Source organism: Bombus pyrosoma, linkage group LG6 (genome assembly GCF_014825855.1).
Source record: "Bombus pyrosoma isolate SC7728 linkage group LG6, ASM1482585v1, whole genome shotgun sequence".
NCBI lineage: Eukaryota > Metazoa > Arthropoda > Insecta > Hymenoptera > Apidae > Bombus > Bombus pyrosoma.
Window position 1 is genome coordinate 4,325,119 of NC_057775.1, and position 23,704 is coordinate 4,348,822.

The 23,704-nt window shown below is 52.6% G+C and overlaps 1 protein-coding gene across 1 annotated transcript in view; it reads right to left on the reverse strand.

Annotated features, from left to right (window-relative positions):
• Positions 1–2,794: 2,794 nt before the first annotated feature.
• LOC122568039 (nuclear receptor subfamily 2 group F member 1-A) overlaps positions 2,795–23,704 on the reverse strand; it is a gene marked incomplete in the record, with an annotated part of 57,830 nt that continues 36,920 nt past the window's right edge. Inside the window, 1 exon segment of the mRNA XM_043727343.1 lies at positions 2,795–10,080. Coding sequence (XP_043583278.1) covers positions 9,806–10,080 — 275 coding nt within the window.

The following is a 23,704-nucleotide window of genomic DNA, read 5'->3' on the forward strand; positions in this document are numbered from 1 at the left end:
TTAGTTTCGTGCGTCTTTGTCGGCGAACACCTCCTTGCGTACGAGTGTGGAGCACGAAACGATCGTAACGCTTCGCGTCATGCGAAACAAGTACTTCATTCGTGCAAGTGTTGTGTCTAGAAACGGATTACGAGGTAGAGAAAAGGCTGGCTAGAACGCGATTATCGTTGTATCTCAAAGGTGTTTACCTTTGATTCTGTGAACGAGGATACCATGATTCTCCGTAAAATTGCTTCTTAACTGGACGTTGATAAGGTGCACGGTTGGTGCTCCACGCTCTGATGCTCGAAGCGCGAGTAGCCTTACGTCATACGAAATGAACACACTTCGATGTATAACTTTACGATACAGAGTGCTTAGATTTATGAAGTGCGACAGTTTTTAAACGCAGGAAACACGAAGTAAAAAGTATAATAGCAACACTATTTTTTGCACCGGTAGAAATGAAAACAAAGAACAGGAGGTGAAGGTGTGCAAGTGTAATATAGAGGATGCGTCGTATTCGTGTGTATGCGCGCGCGCGAGCGCGCGTGCGTGCGGATCGTGTGAAAGAAACGGTGGCTAGGAACTTGGAAATCATCGGAGGATAGGAGAATCGAAAAACTAGTAGGGAAGCAGAACTATAGGAGAAGAGTAAAGAGTAGAACGAGATACAGAAGGGACGAGAGGAGGGAGAGAGACGGTTGTTGTTGTCGAGTTCAGATACTCTGATACCGATAGAGATACTCTGGCGTCCAATGCTACTGAGTAAACGAACCAAGTAATCGCGATTTATTTATTTTGAAAAGAGAGTTAAATAAAATAAAACAATAGCCACGAGATGCCTTCGATGCAGCAAATGTTTGATGCCCTGAGCAAACAAGAATACGTGCGCGTTAAAGACGAAACGCCGTAAATAGGTTGGAAAATTGTGTAATCTGTGAAATTTAGATGAATATTATGAAAACACATCGACTCGAAAAAGGAATAAACGTTTGCGATTGAAAGTTTACCGAAGGTGACGTCACGTATGCTTACATACTTGTACGACGATTACTTGTAATAACGATTTTTTTGTGAACGTACCTCAAAGGAAACTCCAATAGATTGTACGATAATTTTTGTCGATGAATGTTGTAAATATTACGAAGCATTCGAGTCGTAGCGTTGGTCGAATTGTGTGTCGAATAAAAAAATCAAGTAATATTTCATCAAAGTATATTACAACATTGCATTTCGACTTTGACAGATGATTTAATTAATTGTCTCTCGTATCGCTGTAGTTTGCGTGCAACGATTTCTAATAATAATAATAATAATAATAATAATACAATAATAATAATAATAATAATAATAATAATAATAACAACACGAAGGAACGCTAAATTAGTCCGAGAAGTTTAAAGTTCGCAATTAGTCGATGCGTACAATTGGACGATCCGTTTGAAACGATCTCGTAACATCGATTCATTTGAAAAAATCGATACAAGCAACCACTTTGCCTTTTCTTTTCCGAACAAGAATATTACCGATACTATCGTACACGTATATTTGATACATTGGCCGTCGAACGTATCGTATAAATATCACTGTACCTATTCGCTTAGGAACATGGCTTTAAGCAACAGCAACACACTGATTCTGTCGAGTGTTTTCAGACGCGTTAGTATCAGCGTGCGCGATTCATTTCGATACAATAAGTTACGCATATAACGTTATATAGTCATATAACATATAGTCGCGTCGAACTTCTGTCGTTTTAAATGGAAATTGAGATAAGGAAATGACTGTTTTCGAACGTTTGAGCGTAGATTGTACTTTGTCCAAACTAGAGTTATCGGTTACTCTGTTGGTATTTTTATTTTCGTTTGATCGCACTCCATTGAATCGATAAAAAGCAAGTTTGTCAGGGTTCGCATAACGTTCCGATGCATCGACACTCGGCGTCCTATCGAAAAACGATCGACAGAGAATTCGTTGACGAAAGATTCGTCACGTGACAAATTACACGTATGATGCGAAATGCAAGCTAAGTAGCGAATTCGGCGATACTTGAAAATTGTCTCGTCTCGATCGAACGCCACGTTTGTGTAGCTTTCAAATTTTGTAATCGATCGATCCGTATTTCCAGACGAATCCGCTCTTCTCGTCGCAAATCTCCATTTCTCTTTTCGCCGATATGTCCTCGTTCGTTTAATCGATCGAATCGGCTTCGCGTGTGTCGATAATTGCCGTCTTATATTCCTAATAGGTTACGTGTCAATAAATAAAGTAATCATTTTCACAATACTTTAAATCTCGTGAAATCTTTTCAGCGAAAGAATTATTTAGAATATTCGATTGGACGAAAAGGAACGATCACGCTATCACTTTCTCTCGGACGAGTTTTACTTTATCGTCTCCGATCGTGTAGTAATTTCGATCGTACGTGATATCTTACGGCTTGCGATCGATCATCGTCTCTTTCGTCTAACGATTTCGTTGAAATTCGTTGAAATTGAAAGAGGTAGGTGCGTGGAAATCTAGTTGCAGCAGCTTTGTATCATAAAATTTATTTTCCAATGTCGTTGTCACGAAGTCGAATGAAGTATATTTCCAGAGTCGAATTTCTCAAAGTATACAAATATATATATATATATATATAAACGGGAATGCGTCATGATGTCCGGCTAACATAGAGGAAAGAAGGAAAGGACGTTGCGGTAGAGAAGAATATTTACATCTTTTTCTGCTTCGGTAGTTTTACACATTAAAATAAATAAGGGCTTGATATCGATAGCATAGTTTGAAAAGAAAAATATTAAAAGAGGTAAAATTCGTCTAAATAGAATGTTTATTATTTATATTACATACCTATATTACACATGACGTAATTTTACGTCAACGGCTGTGAACGCGTCAAATCACGCACTGCATCGTCGGAATCGCAACGATCGTTGCAACATTGTACTTCTCGCATCGGAACTTTTATTCGACTCGCTGTCTCTTTCCAAGCGACGTTCTCGCGTTAGAGACGTCATCTCAGCTATCCGATTCGATATTCCAAACCACCGTGATATATCGATACAGGTGATACGAAGTAAATCGCTCTATACTATTATTGCGCATGAAAAATAAATAATTAAATAAGACAGGATGCAAGGCGATGACCGAGCAGTGTTTCGTCCTATCGTTCGTTTTTACTGTGCGATTTCTATTCGCTTCCTCGTTCGCATTCACGATCATCCCGATTGATTTTCCGCATCTGCGTTCAAACGAACAAGACGACAACACGAACTCGAAATCGCAGAGCCGGTCGAACGTTTTTCGTTTATTACAACGGTAAGTTTGCGCGATTTGATCGATGGTCTGACATGCAGCAGTTCTGCGAACAGAAACGGGGAAATATAGGCGACATACGAAGTGGAATACTGCTTCTCATGCGCGATATATTACAGTGTAATTATAGATATTGTCGTTAATAAATTGTTTTTTATTTTAGCCATTGGTTATTTCATTGAATCGCGTGTACCGATTCGACCGAGCATTCGCGTTTTTCAGACCGTTTATCGTTGCTTTTCTAGATCCGTATCTTTGTCTCGACGTTCTTTCTTCATCCGAATTGTCTCTGAAATTATCTTAGATCGATCCAACGGCGACATTGCCGAACGTATTCCGATTGCTGATTTTTCACAGGCACCACCCAGTCTATCCGGTTTGCATAGTGGAACAAACGCTTTTATCCCGTCATCATCAGGAAAACGTTATCGTGGCGTTCATCCCTTCGAGGGTTGTTCCTCGGCGAGAAAGTTCGTACGGCTATGTGCGAAGGAGAGGAGAATGGAAGTACCGCGAATGAAATCGATGTTCAAAAAAGTTGATCCTTGAATCCATAAGCGAGCGCTTAAACGGAACGGGAGAACCTTACGTATTTACGTACTGTATTACGGGAAAAGGTAAAAAATATTTCAATTTAGTCCGTCAACGTCTCGTAAATGATTGGCCTTCTGCTCGCAGGGATAATTACATTTTTTATTCAAACAGCAACGCATTTACTTGCTTAATTGCTGGGATTATTTATACGATTTTGCGCGAGACAAAGCGGTAATAATTGGAACGGTAACGCAGCAGCGATCAAATTTGCTGGTGTGAAGGCTCGCGAGAAACATTTCTATCCGATGTTTCGGAGGAGACGGATTATTAGCGCGTAGTGTCGCGTACCACGTTCGCGTCGTAGAGCAAAAAAGAAAATGAGAAAAACGGTTAGGCTATATAAATAGAATCGCGTTGTAGATAAATAACAAGCGTTCGTCCTTGGTTCGTTTATGCGTTAACGATTTGAACGGAAAAGCATTCTTTAAAAAAAGATTTCTCGTTGCGTCGATTCTTTGCACATCGATGTCGACGATTTCGTTCTATCGTAAGAGGATTTTCCAACAATAAATAAGAGAATTGCGAAATCTCGATCACGTAAAGACGCAGATACATTATACATGAAAACTTAAACGTGCTTACACTACGGAATTTATACCGATATGTTATCCGCGGAAGTTTCGATCTGCTATCAACTGTGGTTAATTTTTAGTAAATGAAATGCGCGCAAAAATAACCTGAGAAACCAATATAGAGAGATTCGATCGGTTACAACGATCCCACGAACATACGAGATGGATCAGAGACCGTTACGCCGCTTATCATACTTACATAAGTACACCGAACGATAGTTAAACGAGTCCAAGTACGGGTACTTGCTCGCTTACGAGTTTAAACAGGAGGCGAATCAAGGTAAAGGAAATTCGACGGTGAAGTTTTCCATCTTTACCACCTGCGTGGAAACGAAGATCTTGCTAACGGTAAGTTTGAATCGTTCGGTTCTGCTACATCCTGAAATCTATCGACGGGAAGACGATAGTCGATCGATGACTTACGAGGTAAGCAAGAGATTCGAAGAGCTATCGATCGATGGCGCTAATGGGATAATCGCGGTTACGTTTGGAGTATGTACCGTGGTAATTTCTCGTTTCGTTCTCGACCGAAGGTATCGCGACGACGCGACGCAACGACGAAAACCAGAAAAATCGTGACTTTTCAGGCGCGATTACCGTTCGCGAGCGACGAAAGCGCGAAAAAGACGACGAAAGGGGGAAAAGCGGCAGCATAGCTCGAAGAAACTCGATCGGTCGTTCGTCGCGAGTAGCACGATCGATTCGATCTCGATTACGTAGCCGAACAGTGGAAATGAGAAATTGAAATCGGGAGAATGACTAGTTAAAGGTAAATACGAGCGCGTGCACGTGCGCGTGCAGAGCGGAAACGATGGAGCGGATGAAAAAAGGAGAAGCTATTTGTCTTCGCGTAAAACGAAGCCGATAAGGGAGAGTAGGAGAAAAGCGAAGGCGAACCTTTTAACGTCGGTCGACGGCAATGGTCACGAACGGAAGAGCGACGCGTACAAATCGAACGATTATGCGGATGCCGCGACACGTGTCGTTTATCGGAACGCGCGAGGTCGGAAAATGTGATTGAATCGATTGCGGTGACGAATAGTCGTCCGACTACTTGGATTTTTCGCGGGATCGAACGCCGATGGAACGGTGGAAAAGCGACGCGAAGAGGGCGGCGCTCGCGTATCCACGCATCGTTTGCAGCGCGTGGAAAGGAAAAAACTGACGGCCAGCGTATATCCGACGAGAGAGGAGTTACAGCGAGAAGAGTGGTTATCGGGAGATTGCGATTGGTAGTGGCCTCTGACCTCTTGCAAGCGGTTGCTCCGCCTCTCGTTTACGCGGCTCGCCGTGCACGGGGTAGACTCGCGAGCTCGTTAAGAACGGGCCTCGTGGTCGCGTCCACGCACCCTGTCCGCGATCGAGCCGAGCTACGCTTCGTCCAACGAATCGCGAGTGACGCGTGGGCCGCAGCTACCGCTCTAAACGCAACGAACTCGCATCCACTCGAACGACGTACGGAAGAGGAACGCGGAAGCGATTTCGATGGGTCGCGTAGTGTACGACGAATTCGAGGTTCCTTTCGTTCGGACAATCGGTTTGGTCGCCGCGTCGAACGCGTTCGTCATCGTCGGCATCGGTGACGATTAGGAGAAGCAGAAGGAGAGGGAGGGGGAGAGGAAGGAGAAACAGTTGCCTGCTTAAGGGGTTTACTCGAATCCGGCGCAGCCGGATCGACGATCGGAGTGACGCGACCGCCAGCCATCGATATCGCGTAGCAGTGGCTGGCGGATGGTAATAGAAGATGACGCAATCGCGAGTCAAGCGATATCGCTGCTCCGGCCGATTTCGTAGCGCGGGTTCGACGTTCAGCCTGATCGAAACCGCGTGTCGGCCCGACTCGAGCGATCGAACGCGACGAGACACGGTATGTAAGCACGTATCCACCGTGGTAGCAGGAACGATCGAAAGAGATTCATCGATTCGAACGTTTGGTCGGTCTGGACTCGGTCCAAAATTCCTCTTAACAGCGAAGGACGAGGGACGGGCAACGATCCGCGCGATCAGCTTTCTCTTCCTCAGGCTCTCGTTTCGATCGAGCGCGATTTCGTTCGCGTTATTCCATCGTTTACCGTGCGCACAGCGGTCGGAGAACGAAAAAAGAAGCGAGATTTTTGAACGAGAGCCAAAAACCGCGACGGTACCTACTCGCACGGAAAAAAGTCTCCCCCTGAGCCGTTTGTTTCTCCTGCCAAGTTAGATTTATCGAAATTCTAAGCATCCGGCTGGTTCGAGGCTATCCGCGCGCCACGCCACACCGTCGCTCGCGATCTCTTCGTTTTTGCTCCTTCGCCCTAGCCGTGCTCGGCATCCTTCGCGTGATTTATCCCTGTTTTATGCGTTCGCCTCGCGATGCTCCCGATCTCGCAGCAACCAACACCTGCGAAACCTTTTTATACGGATGGATCGTCCTTCGTAGACACGTGGTTTGCACCGGTCGAAAACGAAAAATGCTTTTTCACTCCGACTACTAAGGGGGAGGGGGGGGAGGCAGAGAATGGGAAGAGAAAGCACGTGGAAGAGGGGCAACTAGGTAGCGTCGCTCGCGTAGGGGCGTACAGGCGTACGAAGCGGAGGACGGTCCGGAGTGGCAGGCAACCGAGCTGACAGGAGAGTGCGAACGGTACGGGAAAAGGAAAAGAGGTTAAAGAAGAACCGAAACGAGTCGCGTTCCTCGAGCGAGGGCACTCGGGGTCGCGTTCGCAGACAGATGCATCGTCGTCGCGTCGCGTCGACCAGAAATCACTGCCGTGCGTCAGGGAAAATGCGCTCGGCGATTGTTCATATGGAAAGACGATCGTGCGGGAATGTTCGGAAACGCACGCGGACGAGCAACGTGACGCGTCCCTCTCGCCAGAATTCGCTCCGTTCGTCGAGGCTTACCTGGACTCGTCGACAGCAAAGTCCTACGACGCAGCCTCGCTTCGCACGCTCTGCTCCTTTCGCTGCATTGCATTGGTTGGGCGCGTTTCGATTGAACGTGCAAAACTCTGTAATTCTGACATATATATTTCTTTACATTTAGACGTATATTCGTGTTTATATTCGCGCTTACGTTCGTATTTATAATCGTATTTATATCTGTATTTTATATATTTTATATATATATATATACTATATATATGTATAATATATATGATATATATAATATATATATATATGCATATATATTAATTATGTACACGTTTTATACAAAAATCTTCTCGCGCCTTTATACATAACGCTACATAAATGTCATTTCGGTCTACGTACACTCAACCACAACGTAATTCGTATCCGATATAATACATCCTTCGACATTCTCGAAAAATTGCGTTCGACGAAGGGAACGCGTCTCGAGGACAGCGAACCCCGTTCGCATCGTCGATTCGGTTCTCGCCTCGGCCGCGTTCGCTTCGTGGATTTCTATCGAAACGCGCTGCTGTTTCGCTCTTTGTTGTGTGTGTATGTGTGTCTGTGTATGCCTGTGTGTGCCTGTGTTTGTATGTGTGCGCGTGCGCGTGCGCATTTAAGAAACGATCGCTGCTTAAAAATATTAGAAATATCCCATATACCCTTAAATGGTTGTCTAAGTAACTAGAGTTCGACATCGCCACATACTTAACGTAGCGCGCTATTCGATAATTTCGCTCGTTTCGAACGATTTGTCGTTCGACGTCTCGGCAAACTCTGTACAGCGCATCGAGCCTGGCTAGCGTACAGTATTCATAACGTAAAAAAGCACCGTGTGTGTGTCGAGAAATCGGATTTCAATTTCGACGTACGCGTATATCACATTGCGTTCGCCGAGTTTCCCCGCAATCGTTTCTTACCGTGTCCGTCGTTGACGCTGTCGCTGTCGGCGCTATCGCGAATTTATCAAACGACGGGCGACCAGCGATCGGTCGAACATATTCGCGGAAGAAAAATATATTTGTTCGCTTTCGGCTGGTCGCGTCGTTTCCGAACGCGTTCTTCGAGCGGATCGCGACTCCTGTAAACTGCGAGACCGAATCGGAACGGACATCGCCCCGCTGATTCCTCGCCGAACGAGATGGTCGTTCGGCCAGCGAAAAAGCACGCGATAGGCAATCCGCGGAAAACGGATACGAGCGAGAGTGGTCGATCGAGAGGTAGATGTCGACCGGAAGATAGGTACGCGACGCGATCGCTCGCCTCGTCGTCTCGTAAGGTGGAAAGAAGGAATTCGCGCGGATTCCGCTCGATCTCGCCAATTTTATTCGTTCGAACGCGCGTTTCGCGCGCGATATGAACTTTACAGAGTCGCGAGACGCAACGCGGAGGAAAGAAAACCTTTTGCACGGAAGACTATCTCGACGAGGTAAAACGACCACCGATCGGACGATAATTCGCAGATTGTTTTCTGTGTTTGTGGAAAGCGAGCTTCTCTCCCTTGGAGAAAACGATTGCTACCGCGTTACTAGTTACCGGCGAATCGGTAAGACGGTCCGCGACGTCGTAGACGGTATTTAAGAAAGAGAAGAAATCACGCGTTCGAAAACTCGTGGTACGGAATCGAGATGCTCCGAGGGAAAGACGCGGAGAGTGGTCCGTGTAATTGGGTCGTTTCGGTGAATTTCGATGGAGTAGCGCGAAACGCGGTCGGGAAGCGTGGTTCGCGAGAACCGACTAAGAAAGAAGAAATACGAAAGACGGTGGAAGAAAGGTGGAACGAACGCGGACGACGAAACGTCGAAACGAGTGACTAAGGGTTTCGGCGTGACTCGACTAACGGCAATTACTCGACGCGAGATCGATGCGAGATAGCGGCCAGCGAAGGATCTACCAGATCCCCTGCCGTCGATTACAAATGCTAATTTATGATTTCTTCGCGCCGCGTTTCCCCCTTTCATACCGCTGCTCGTCTCAATTCCCCCGTTTCTTCTCTTTCCTGCGTTCGAGCCCGAACGCTTTCCCGGTTCCTCGAGCGCCGGGACGCGATGCAATTCCAGAGAAAAAGGTCTGGCGAAACACGCGAGCTCGCGCCTTTCCTTTCATCCGTAGCGCGATCGATCGCGTGCTTCGAAAAAGCTGGAACCGCGACCTTCCAGCGTCTTTATCGCTGTTCGTTCGCTCGTCCTCGTCCAGATTCGCCGACTCGACCGATCGTCGCGCGCGGTTCGTTTCCTCGACACCGTTCCGGAGCCCAGGGGAGCCGCGAATGCTTGGCGAATCGTTGGAAAGTTGCTCGAAGCGGCGCGACGGTGTTCGTACGACGGAGAGGCGAAGAGGCGACGACGACGACGACGACGACGTCGACGACGACGACGTCGAAGAGGGACGAGGCGATGGGAAATGGCGCGAGGGTATTACGCGGAAGCTAGCTGTCGCCAGACAGAATGTCACATCGTGGACATGTACGGCCAGTTGAAGCTGCTACCGCTGAGTAGCATATCCCTGATCAGCGTCTCGATCGGCGTTTTCCCGACCAGCCGAACGAAGAACAGCTGCTCGATCACCTGCGACGACACCGTCCTCAGCGAGGGTAATCGAAGAAGCAGCTTGCCGAATCTCGTCGGTTGATTCGGGTATTGAGTCCTGCAGTATTCTTCCAAGGCGCACTGCGATTTCTCCTGAAGGGACTCGATATGCGCCACGTCCGACAATCCACAAGCATCTGAAACAGAATCGGAACAACGTTTGGTCAGATGGTTCGAAGAAGAGGAGAAGAGGAACGGTCGATCGTTGGACGACGTTGACGTAGGCGTCGGCGTTGGCGTTGACGTCGACGTCGACGTCGACGCGGTGGTTCGGAGCGATTTAAAACGGGTGGACGAGTTCGCTGCGAAAGTCAGCCTCGGGCGAGCAGACACGCAGTCGAATGAGACCCAGCCGGCATTCGTTCGGTTGGAATGCGTGCCAACTAGAGAGACGTAGCCCGTGCGAACGTCGGACTAATCACGCGGCGGCGGCGGCGGCAACGACGACGACGACGACGACCGTGTCCCTCGATTTCACCCTTCCGCGCGAAACCAGTCGCGCTTTACGCGCCACCATTGTTTCGTTTTCCTTGCCGTCGAAAATCCGGCCGGATGCGTCGCGCCTCTTCCCATCGAGCGCGTGCATCGACCGCCCGATCGTCTTCGTCTTCGTCGTCGTCCTCGATCTGAATCTTTTACGCGATTCTTGGCGCAACCAGATCCTCTCTGTCCCCCGTCCCTTGAGAACCTTCGTCTTCGTGCGAATCGTTCGTTCTCGAACGATCGATGTCACGATCCCCGCGCTCACCCTCCTTCGTGCACGGACGGCGAGCTCTCTTTGGGCATGCAAATCGCATTATTTCCATACGTACGCGTAATGGGCTATTACGCGCACGTGGCGACCACCAAGGAATTCGACGATAGCTTCTATCCGGTGACAGTGGCCGGTGGCAGTTTGCGTCGCGTCGTTTCTCGAATTTCGCGATCCGATCATCGACGAGGGTTCAATTAAAGCATACGTCGTGTCGCGTCGCAAGGGATCCGCCAACGCGCGGCCAATAAACAAACGGTCGGATTGGCGCTCCGATGTCGTCAGCGCCAATTCACCGCATCAATTCGAATAATAGCGTCGAGTGGCGTCTCTCCGCGCCTTTCCTCTCCCTTCGCTGCCACGCTTCGCCACGCCGCGCCACGACCTCTTTCTACTCTTCGTCGCTCGATCACGATTTCTCCTACCCCGCGTGCTCTGCGCTCGCGTTAACCGGTTAAATGCCCTGGCGCCTCGTTGACCAGCCTCGCCGTAAATTAACCGATTTTAAACTCCCAAGACTACGCCACCCTTTCAATTCATCGCCGCGACGTTCCTTCGCTCTGTTCCCTCCGTCGTCCGCTGTTTCGACGACTCGCGCAGCCGGCGATACCTCGTCGCCGCGTGTCGCGCTTTTCCGAAATTTCTTTGCACCGCGTTGCGCGTCGACCGGTCCGTCGGCCGGCGAACGAGCGGACGGGCGAGTTGCGTTTAAAGAGAACGAGACCCGGTTCGAGGGAATGGACCGAACCCGGCCAAGAGAATAGACCGCGAGTAGAAAGAAGAGGCGGCGGTGGTCAGTGCGATAGCGACAGCGATAGCGTGAGCGAGCGCGATAGACAGAGGCGGAGATTCTTTCATGCCCTTCGGAAACGTCATATAGCTGTCGGGTGCCGCGCAGGCAATATTTCACGCCGGTAGGCCCGCCTGTCCTCCCGCTCTCTCCTTCGTTCCTACACTTTTCAAGGAGTTTTTACGGAGTCTCTCGATCTTTAATCACAGCTCGACCTTCCATTGTCAGTGACGTCACCTCCGACTTGGAAAGGGTGTTCGGGGGATGCTTTGTGTCGAGCTGCGCCGATCCCTCTCCGCGTTGTTCGTCTCTCCGGCTGCCTTCGTCGTACGCGTGTAGGTACACAGGCGAATCGGCGCGCGCGAGCCCGTGCACTCGCGTCCTCCCGATAATCCGTGCAAGCGCGAATACGCGAATCCGCGTGTCTTCGCCGCGTAGAGAAAGTGCGAAATTTTCGCACCGACCGAATCGATCGGACATGGAGCAAGAGAGAGAGAGAGAGAGAGAAAGTAAAAGTACGCGACATCGACGGAGAGGCGACGGGCATAGTCGTTCCCTCGCTCGCGAGAAGAGTCGCGTCGCTGATTCGCAAAATCGTGGGATTATCACGAGTGCCACGGATAACGTAAGCCGAACGCAATACAGACCGGTCGGGTATATCGACGAAAGAGCCGAAGAAAGAAGCCGTATCGATCGTGTCTCGAAACGAATTTTTCTAAATATACCGTCGAGTTTTCGCAGTCCGAGGAGACGTCGGAAACAGACGACGATTGAAACGCGTTGGAACAGCGTGGACGAACGAGTTCGACGGAAAGCAAGTGGTTCGATTAGCGCGTATCGAGTGCCGTTTCGCGCCAGTTACACGCCGTTCTGCCTTTCGATCGACCGCCGTTTCGTCATCGGACGCCGATCCATCGAAAATTCGTCCAGATGACCCGTTGCTCGGAGAAAGCGGTCTCCCGCTGGTAATTACGAGTTTGATGGACGCGATGGCGCCTCGTACTTCCTCTCGCGCACGACGCTAAAGATAACGACCGTGGATGCGATTTATTCGTCGTAGACGGGAGATCGCGGTAGTTGGGACGGTACGAGGAATTCCGTCTGGACGGACCGTCGGAGCGGAGTCGAACGGCCGCGGCCAGGAAAAATCGATTCTTCGTACGCGTCGTTCGCAGCGAATTCGTACGAGACGAGCTCTCGTTTCGAAAACGCGAAGGTAACGGAAGGGGGACGGAGGGAAGCGGTCCTCGGCGCGGCGAGGGGAGTGGAAGGTATAACAGGGCGTGAGCACCGATTATCATAACAAGGCTCGTATTTGGAGACAAGATGCCTCGCGACCCTATCGGCCGTACGCATCGGCCCGACGCGACACGCATTTAATCGTCGTACGTGCCTTCTGGCTGCTACTTACAAAACGGTACACCTATAAGCGTACCGTTTAGCATCTATATTGTCATGTTAACGACTCGGATGCCGATCCCATTAGGGCGTTCGCGTTACCTGTTACGCGGAGAATCTTTGGGACCGGCGAGGCCCTTCTTACCCTCCTTAGCGACACGTTCCCTTCGTTCTTTCCTTTCTTTCTCTGCGATCGCGATCCGGACCATGCGCGCGAGAATTTCGATTTTCCAGAACAGACGTTGCGAAAACGCGTATAGGGTAGGCTGTAGAGGTAGAGGATCGCGACGCGAGCACGTGGATACGCACGCATCGGAAGAGAAGGATCGTAAGAAGAGAAGCCGCGAACCCTCTCAGACGGATTATAACACGCGGAAAGTTCACGACCTTTTGTCTGGCGTTACCCTCTGGCGATGGGCGAACACCGGGGGTAATCCTCTAACCGGGCCGTTATGCCGTTGTTGACATTTAGCCCCCGCGGCCGCTCTCGAAACCGGTCCGTGGTGTTACGTGCACGCCGCGCCGCACCGACAGACCGAGAAACCCACGACGGATCCGGACAAGGACCGACGATCGCAGCCTCGAGAGGAACAGAGATCGCTCGAGCCGTCGCGCCTATTCTCTCGTCGCTCGGGAACGCTCCCGTCCGCTAGAAAAAACGGACAACCACACGGCCCGACAAAGAAGGGCGGGAAACGGGAGGAACGGGAACGAAAACCAGGAACAGGAAGAGGAGGTGCGCTACGGCGGGGGCAAAAAACTTGACCTTGGCTGTACCTGTCTCGACGTACGGGGCAAAGGAAAGAGACGAGAGGAAAGAGCAGAATAGCACGGAAAGTAAGACGCGCGATGTTTCGGCAAAAGGCTCTCCGAGACAGGCCGTCGAAGACGAAAGATCGTCCATCGAGCGTACCAGCGTTTCCCGTTCTCTTCGCTTCGCTTTACGAAGGGCGTTCGTTGACCTTTTTGCTGGTCGCGTGGTTCGCACGCCCGTACCGTCGAGTTTTCGTGGCCGATACCCGCTCCGCCTCGCCGACCTTTTCCCGATCTCGTTTCCGCGCCAGCAACCGGAACGTCGCCTCGGAAAAATACCCAACGAAACGAAAATCGCTTGCTCTCTCGTCTCTCCAGCTATCGAGATCCAGGGGAAACGTGGGAAAAAAAGGAATTGGCCCTGGCGAGGTAACCGACGAAACGGTCGACCGGTTATCGGTGGAGAGCGAGCGGTCGGGAGAGCAATGCCATGCCATGCCATGCAACGCTACTACGCCTCCTTCCACCATCGATAAATTCACTGGCTACTGTAAACAATGCGGCAACAATGTCAATTATGCGGACGCCGATCGCGCGGTACCCGCGGTAATTAATCGAATACGAACAGCCCGCGACTTTACACCGTAATTAATTGCCGCGTTGGCCGGTCTGCTCGTATGTCTCGCCGCTCCACGCCACGCCACACCACACCATGGCATGGCACACACCGTGCCACGCTACACCCCGTCGACCGCGACCGAACGCGTTTCTCCCTTTCCACGTGCCGTTTCGGTCGATCCTCCGATTCGGTGAGAGAAATTTCGAGACCAGAGAGAGAGCGAGAGAAATAGAGAGAGAGAGAGAGAGAGAGAGAGAGAAAGACCGGATTCTCGAGGAAGCGGACACGATATTCCGAATCGATACTCTTTCGCTCGTGTTCCGGTGGTTGTCGTCGAAACGCTGCCGAAGAATTCTCGGTAGCGGAGGTAGGGAAACGCGAAGCGGAGCGGTAGACGTGTCCCGGTACACGGCTTACGGCGTGGCGGCGTGGCGGTGCGAGGCGGTAGGTTCGCGATCGCGTGGGCGCGTAATATATTCTTGGGGATAGACAATGTGCCGAGCACGTGGGCTATAGAAGCCAAGTCGACCGGACCCGGGGCCCCATAATGAAGCGTTGACGCGAGCATAAAACGAGCGCCGCTCGAGACAATGGAGTGATTGAGCGCGGGTAACGCCAAAGGGTTGCCCGCCGTCAACCCCGGGGTGAAAATGTCAGTAACCAAATGTCAGGCCTCGCCTCCAGCGCGCTCTACGACCGTTCTCGTTCCCGCGCGACCTCTCCCTCCGAGTTCTCCTCTTCCCCCTATCGTCATCCCCCTTCCAGCGCACGCTCTCTCTCTCTCTCTCTCTCTCATTCTCTCTCTCTCTGACGCCTCTTCCTCTACGCTTTTTACGCCTGTCGTCTCTTCCTTCTGTGGAAAATTTGCGAAAGCTCGCGTCGCTCGATCTCGTGCCCTCTCGAACGACGGCCCGATTTCGCGGCGGTGAAACGCTAGGCATCGTGGTCGCCGGAAGAATCGCGTTTTGCCGCTCCAACCTTAGCGGAACTCGCATCTGCCGCTCGCCGGCCGAGATCGAGTTTATCGCCCCGCGGCGCGGAGACGGCCGGCTTTATAGGCTCCCTCGTCTCTTCCGGTCGTTGTTAAAGCGGATCGCGACGAGAACGTAATCGTCGCGAAGATACTTTGCCGCGGCGACAAAGGGTTGGTCACCCTCGTGCTCCGGCTCACCCTCGCGAGCAGACGACTCGCGAGAAAATAACCTGCCGGAATATTTTATAGTCAGGAAGCGTGTTTTTCTCGCGGCGCTCTTCCGAGATTGCTTTCTCCTCCAGAGTAATGCCATTTTCGGGGAAGGGGGCGACGCGTCGACGAATCGACGCGAGCAACACCGCCTCTTTGACGCGCGGCATACAACGGGTTAAGTGGGTTTTGCTCGCGCTCTCGGCATCCCCTTTCCCCTTTTCCCTTTTCTCCCGATTTCTTCGTCTTCTTGCGACGGTCGCTGCGCGTTGCCGGACACCCGTTCCGCCGGCCATCCTCTCGCGACGAACTAAAAAATACCGAATCAACGATTTCTATTCTCGCCCGGCCTCGCGTACTCGCCGGCGTTAATGAAATTTCACCGCGCCAACGAAAGTTTGCGCGTAACTACGAAACACGGCCGTGGCCAGTCACGAGTAACCGACTAGAAAACCAGTTCCGTCGCGGCGAGATGTAGCGCGGCGATTCGTAGCCGATCGAGAGCCACCGTCGAGCAAATCAACGTTGCTGTACGAGTACGTTTCGATCTTCGATGCTTCGAAACGGTTGGAAGTCGTTGGCGTCGATGATACGCTTCCGGCGAGGATGGCAGAGCGACGACGGAATCGACGCTCTTGTCGAATCTGTTACGTCGACAGAGTCGAGTGGCGATAAAGCGAAGTGGAGGCAGACCGGAGCAGACGTTGGCCGTGGTCGAGGATACTCGGCTCGTCCTACTTCTTAGAACCGGAACCAGTCGGCTAGAGATCGATTGGCCGGCTGAAATTGCCCTGGTTCTAATTGCTCGTGGGAAAAAGAGCCGGCACAGCGTGTCTGTTTCTCCGGCGGTCCGTTCGCCCTGTCCGCTACACCGGCTTGCAACCGTCTCGAGGAAACGACGACCGTGTCCTCCCCCGACGAAGGAGGATTTCACAGCGCGTAAATAGGGGGCGGAAGGGAAAGAAGACGATTATCGCGGGTGAAACGCGAGCATGTGGACGGAGAAGGGGAAAAGAAGGCGAATCTGTTTGCCCTTAGCCGGCGATAAATCGAAGGAGCCGGTGGTTCGCGAGACGGGTTTCCTTCCAACCTCTACGGTGTCTCTCCGTGTCGGTTCCGCCCATCGCTGATTTATACACGCGCGAGATATACGACCGAGCACCCAGCATACGCGCCTCCTACCCAGAACGTTGGAAACGCGTCGCAGCAGAGCGAAGGAGGGCTGATCGCGCATCGTCTACCGTCTGCCGGAAATATTCGCGCGATCCGAACGAACGTTAAACGCTCGACGACCAGGAAATTCCTATCGAAGGTTGGGAAAGTCTGGGCTGACGAATAGACGGGCGGATGGATAGATACGTAGACGAATAGGAGAAGGGGAGAGGGAAGCGAGTTTCCACGGACGCCTGGTAACGCGATAGATTGGACGTAATTAGGGGCTTAATAAGATTCGCTGGCAATCTAGGAGGAAGCGCGAGGCCCGAGGCGGATTCGTTGCGCGAAGAGAACGGAGCGACCCTGGTTACTCGTAACAAACCGCAGACTCCCTGACCACCCTTGAGCGAAGCGTGCTCGCGTCATTCACGCAGACCGCGATATAACCTAATAGAATTATTTTCCAAGTACGAGGGGTCGTGGCTCCCCCAGGAAGCGACAGCAGCCGCAGCAGCAGGGGTCGCAACCTACCGGCACGAGGGATATCGCTGCCCCGTGCCTCGATATACCCTCTGCTCCCTCGCCACTTTGCTCGTTCCGTGGTTTCACGGTTCGGCGTAATAACGGCCGCCGACCAAATAAATAATCCGTGGACCACCTATCCACGGATTTTTACCTCGCTGTTCGCGATCCCGTTCGCGCCGCGCCGCGTCGCGTCGCGTCGCGTCCGCCGTTCCATATTTTCCTCTTGTCGGAACTCTCGTTCGCCGACTTACTAGGCTCCTCGAATCGAGGAATCGCGTTAGTTGTCGTTCACGCGCCACGCAATTTTGCAATTAGTCGAGTTGGTTTGCTTGGAACGGGTCGGCTAGTTAGCTCGAATGACCGTGCAGCTTCTCGACGACTTGGATTCGCGTTGCCCCGCGTTCCGTCTCCGGATCTCCGCATCTCCGACCGCCAGCTGCTTCGCGTCACCTGCGATCGACCGTCTTCCGTCTGTCGATTCTCTTTGATAACCACGCTGGCTATTCCAGTCACGGACCGATCCGTACCTACCCAGTTACGTTAGCTTCCAACAGCAATTTCGAACGCGAACGCGTCTCCGAGATTCGTAGTTTCGTTTCGTTCGAAAACGGTAGCCGCGTTCGTTTCCGAACGTTGCGAAAGGTCATCGACGCGCGGTAACGGTATCGACCGTGGTCAGCTCGCGTCTTTAAGCGCGTCTCTAAGCGCGTCTTTAAGCGCGATGCACTCGCGAAAGCGATCGCTCGTCGACGCGGGTCGTTTCGCTCGCGCTGCTGTATTTTCACGGGAAGAGGAAACGAACGAGGAACGAGGCGATCGCGAAGAAACCACCGAGCGATAGGAACGTGCGCACCGGCTTCCGCGTCGCGCGAACAGCTCGAACAGAACAAGGCGAGAAACGGCAAAGCGTGGAGAGAACAGGAAGCGCGGGACTTGCACGCGCTCGTGCTCTTTTTTCTCTGCCTCTTGTTCGGTCGTAATTACGCGCGAATTTTTCCAAACGCCCGTGCTCCATGTATCTCGTTTCTTCTACCCGTCTGCGTTTATCTCCGTTTCTATCCCACTCGCCGAGCGTTCTCCTCCTTCCTCGACTATTATTAGCGGTAATGCATGCCATTAGCGTCAAGGTTCGTGCGCGAGAACGAGTCTCTCGATATACTCGAGGGAATCCGTCGTTTTATAAGCTACGCGTGCATCAGCCTGCCTACTCGGTTGCTCGAAGGCTGCCTGACCAGCTAGCTAGCCCTCGCCGCGTCTCTGCACCGGCCAGTCAGTCGGCCGACCGTTGGTCGGTCGTTCGGTCGCACGGTCGTTGGAACGGTCGATCGGTCGGTCGGTCGCTCGCACGCTGGCTCGTTCGCTCGTCTGCCCGTTTGCCCTGCCGCGACTCCGTTTAGTCGACCCGTAGACCAAACTGCGAAGAGAGAAAAAGAGAGAAAAGCCCTGCCGACTTCTCTTCTCGTGCCTCGCGCATCGAGTACGCGCGAAGCGAAGCGAACCGTGTCGCGGTTGCATCGCGTCAAGGTGCAACTACCGCGCTCATCCACAGGACGAGCCTGCATTCTCGCTCTCGGCTACTCGAAGAATGCGGAACCTACGACCGCGTCTCGCCTCCCTTCGCCTCTACTCGCCTCTACTCGCCTCTACCCGCCTCTACTCGCCTCTACTCGCCTCTATTCGCCCGTATTCGCCGCGTCACACGCGCCACCTTCCGCCGTCCGGTCTCGGCCACTTACTCGCGCACCGTCGAGTCGTCGACGTTCGGACCGAGTTTCGCTCTCGTTCCGCTCTCGTTTCGCTCTCGTTTCGCTCTCGTTTCGCCCGCAACTGCGAATAATCGTGGCCAAAGTCGCCGATCGCGGACACCCTCGATGTCAGAGAGGAGAGAGAGAGAGAGAGAGAGAGAGAGAGAGAGAGACGGCGAGCCGTCGGTCGCGATAGTCGTTCTCGTTCGTCGAAGCGAGCGGCCGGAGAACGACGATGAACCGCGAGGAGGGAAATTTATCGCGGCGAGTTATCCCGAGGGTCGGCCGCTTGCTCGGAAAAAAGCCGACGAGCTAGGAGGCGCGCAACGGCGTGGCGCGGTCCGAGCAGAAGAAGAGGAACGAGTCTGGAAACTGGGGAGACGTACTTACTCCGGGCCATATTCCGTAGCCGCGTCGTTAAGCAGCAAAAAATAATAAATCACCGCGATTTTTAGTCTGGCTGGAGGAGATAAATTTAATAACTTAACTACCGCGGATCGTTCCTGCGGCGCGGTGCGGCGGCCACCGGCGGCAAACGGCGAGTCAACCGTTATTTCGCCGTCGCGCCGACAAGGAGTGGGAGACGGCCGTTCTGCCAGCCCGACAGCGAAAGCCGGAAAACCACGCGCTTCTTTTCGACCGCGTTTCTTCCTCGAGACCAGGCGATTCTCGAAACGCGCCACTTCGCGCTGGACTTTGCTTCGTTCGATCGTCGCGACTCTTGCCCTCCGTGCCATTCGTAACGGTCGGCCTCGACCGTACGATAAATCGCGGCGCGATAAAGAATGCAAGCGAGCGGTCGCTGGTCGTTTGATTTTTATGCGCCGCGTTGGGTGTCCGAGTTCCAGGAGGAACGTTGGCGCGAGATATACATGGCGGAGAGGGACTGGGCGAGAACGCGCGACGGGTTAGGCAGGCGCTGTAAAGCTCGCGAAAGAAAGCTCGAGAAATATCGGAGCCGAACAGCCTAATACCTTCCGGAAGAGGAGCGACCCCCGCTCGTCCGTTTCCAGATACGATCCCGAAATCCTTTCTTTTTCGTCGACGGCTAACCGGCCGGCGATGGCCCACGGAGTCAGGCAACAGCTAAATCGCCGGGTAAACGCGGCAGCCCCCGTCGTCCCTTGCGCGATTCACGACGCCGTCGTCCCCCGGCTACTTACCGGCCGTGAAATATGAAATTAAATTCATTAGGCGGTTCTCGCGGTCATAATAAATCGAACGATTGTGCCAGGATAGAGGACGTAGCGGGCTTATAACTCAGACCTTCTGAATGGAAAATGATGAGAAATGTCTCTCATTGAACGGTGGGGGGTCTCGGACCCTGTGTCCTTTCCTCCCGTCTTCTCCTACCTCCTCCCTCCTTCTCCGTCCACTTGCTCGACGTCGTTCCGTGCCGCGCCGTGCCATGCCATGCGACGCGTACTCGCTTTATCGCGTCGAACCTCGACGATCGACGGAACTGTGGCCGCGCCGGCTCGATCTTCGCACGAACTCGAAATTCCTCCTCACGAGCGAGCAACGACGACGCGGCAACGGAAGCGCGTATCGACGATCGAGGGACATTTGGTCGTGCCGTTCCCTTAGCTCGGTCGCGCGTCGCGGGTATTCGGTTGGCGGTTCTCGCTGTTGATTTATACGGGCGGCGACGCGGCCGCTTCACCGTGAATATCGCCCGATAGAAAGGACAGTCGGACCGATTTACGTCGACGCGTTTCAATGGAAAAAAGTAACCGGTCTGTGGAGTGCCGCGCCTGGTGGTCACACCTCGGTGCCCCAGCTCGCCGGGACCCGCGAGTCCGAGAAAAGATAGTTTACGCGCGACTCGGCGCGACCAGGCGTCGATTAGTCGGCCGAGGATACTCGAATTGGACCGAGTACCAGTTCCATCAACGTGGGGTTTATCCCGAACCGCGCGATAAATTACGTCTATTGGTCGTCGTCCATCGAAACCACGTCGACTATTACCGACGGTTTATCGTAAATTGCGGTTTGCGCGGCGATTAAACGAACGGGTTCCGAGAGGCGAAGCCGATGGTAGTGGAGAAGTTGGTCGCGTTCGAGAAGAAGGCGAATCGTTGGATTCAGCGATCTGCCTTGGCTTCGACTTATCGGCTCGGATCGGCTCGGATCGGCTCGACTCGTCGGGCGTCGAGGCGATCGTGATTTTTCCTCGACTCTCTTTGCCTGGAGTTTGGTTCGGTCGTCGGGCGACTCGTTGGCATCCAAATCGCCGAATATTTTGACTTTCGCACGCACTTTTCCTTCTTTCTCGTTGCTTTCGTTGGCGATCCATCTTTTTCCAACGATCGCGACGCGTTGTTCCGCGCAGGCAGCGGTTACGTCGCGAATTAAACTTGGTCGTAGCGATAATCCAATCTCCGGCGCGCACCCGATCGAATTTCCTGCAATTACGATCCGTACGAACGCACCTTTAAACGGGAATTTCACCGGGTTTCGTGGAAAAAATGTAATTCAATTTCCATCGAGTTGAAATTAATTCCGCGCAACGCGCGACTCGTTCCGCTCGCGTTCGTTATCTCTTTGCTACACCTATTGTACGCGGGTATCGACGCATCGATGTTGGCGTACTCGTTACACGTTGTAACGTCTAGTATCGCGAGTCGCGTTTTCGAACGACATCCGATTAATCGCCGAATCGTTCGTCGCGATCGGCGGAAATTGCGCGGAATTATTTCGCGTATTAGTGGCGGCGAAAACGAAAACCGATCGAACGCGAATCATCGGCGAAAAAAAATGGACGCCACAGAAAAACGAAGGGACGTCCAAGTAACCCTCGTGTGGCATTTTCTCGTCCGCTCGATTAGCAACCTGTCTTTATCGCGGCGAGGATACGGTTGGTGCGCGCAGAGGAGAGTGATATTCCGCTGGCGTCGCGAGTTCGAAGCGAGCAATTATACCTAGATGAGACGGGGCGGGATCGGGACGAAGACTCGTGGCAGCGTCGGAGATTTCCACGCGCTTCGCGTAAGCGATATTCGCGCGTTTTTCCAACGATCCGAACGTTCCTCTCGGTGAAGCGAGTTCGTTCGCAGGGCGAACGAGCAGAGACGAGGGCAAGAGAGAGAGAGAGAGAGAGAGAAAGAGAGAGGCGAGAGAGAGAGAAAAGAAGGAGAGATTCCTCCGTGAAAATTTACGACCCAACCTCCTGTCCAAGTGTCGTTAAACGAGCGCAGCTTTCAATGGAGTAAATGGGCTGTGATTTGTACATTGACAGGCGCGTAATGCCACGACATCGGAGGCATCGTGGTTCTTCGTTGGAGCAGAGATTGTCGAAGCGTGCGAGCGTGCCCAGGCCAAAGAATGGGCCGTGTTTTCGTCGAATCGTTCGCTTTCCGCGCCCTATGAAAGAGATAACGACCTCTCGACCGTTCGCTCGTCTATCCATTCTACGCTGTTTTCCTCTTCAAACCCGAATCCTCGTAGGCGTGTCGATTTCTGGCAGCTGCGCGTTCCTTCCGGCCGTCCGGTCCGTCTCTTCTTTCTTTCTTTCTTTCTTTCTTCCTTCCTCCTCTCGCTATTACTCTCCGCTCCTCTCCGCTCCTCGGACACTCTGCTGTCGCTGTGGCGTCGACGCGCACCGACTGTCGCGATTCCAGGCGAAAGTTGGCGAAACGTGGATCGCGATAACCTCTACCGACGAACCCGACCCTCGTCCGAGATGGAAATATTTTAATTAGCCGGACGATAGCGTTCGAAAGACGACGTTCTTAACCGATTTTAAATATCCGTGGAATCGTCGGGACGGAGAGCCGCGCGATTCGACGCGGCTCGTTCTCGGCTGCTCGCAGAGAAAAGACAGCTGGTGGCTGTCCGTCTCTTTCGGCCGAGTAGTTTCACCGGACAAACGTCGATGGGCGCAAAGAGCCTGGAACGAGGCGACTCGACCTACCGAGATAAAGATCGTTCTTGCGACCGTTCGACCGACCTCGTCGTCGAAGAATATATACGGTTTGTTGTCGATTGTGTGTACACTCGTCGGTTGATTAGCCTCATTGTGGTCGATTCGGGCGTGCACTTGGCCCGCTTGCGACTCGTGCCATCCGGGCCAGCGAGCTTTCGTGCGCGCCTCCTTTTCGCCGAAAATCGTCTCTTCCTTCCCTTCCCTCCGTACCGTCGTGCCGCTCGCAATCTCCACGGAATAGGTAACGGCCCTCTAGGCTTCTTTCTTCCGGACCAGTCGCCTTTCTTTCGCTCTTTCTCCCTCCGCGGCCTTTTTTCCTTCCGCTCGAACCACGAAAAGCGCTCTCGCAGGCCCCATTGTCGCGCGAGCGCGTCTTCGAGAGAAGAGCAAACACGCTTAACCTGCCGACCTATTGTCGCCCGGATTATCCGATTTGCCGTATGCGAGCGTTTCGCCCCGTCGCTCTGCCGCGTCCATTGCGACAGAGACGAGGCCACGAGGCCGCAGGTTGCGTGCTGTACGCGCCACGGCCGCCACTAATAATCCGTAATCCTACCTGTTTGTTCGATGTCGCGCGTGCTCCCAACATCGCTCGACTATCCTCGTTAACGAGATACCGTCGCCGTTTACCTTAATATCTCGTTATTACAAAACGTCGAGTACAGAAACCGGCCGAGCTTTCCATAACCGGTTATCCTCGAGCGCGTTATCGCGATTCGCTTGGCCGATCCGATCGTTGCTCGATTTGGAAGGCGACGCGATGCGACGCGCTACGCGCAATTTCGCGTCGTGTAGCGTCGCGTCGCGTCGCGTTATTCCGAAACGACGAGTCATCCGGCCAATCGTCCATCTTCCCTTGTCCCGTCCGTGTTGCGAGTCAAACACTTTCCAGCATCTCTTCCACTCTACTCTCGACT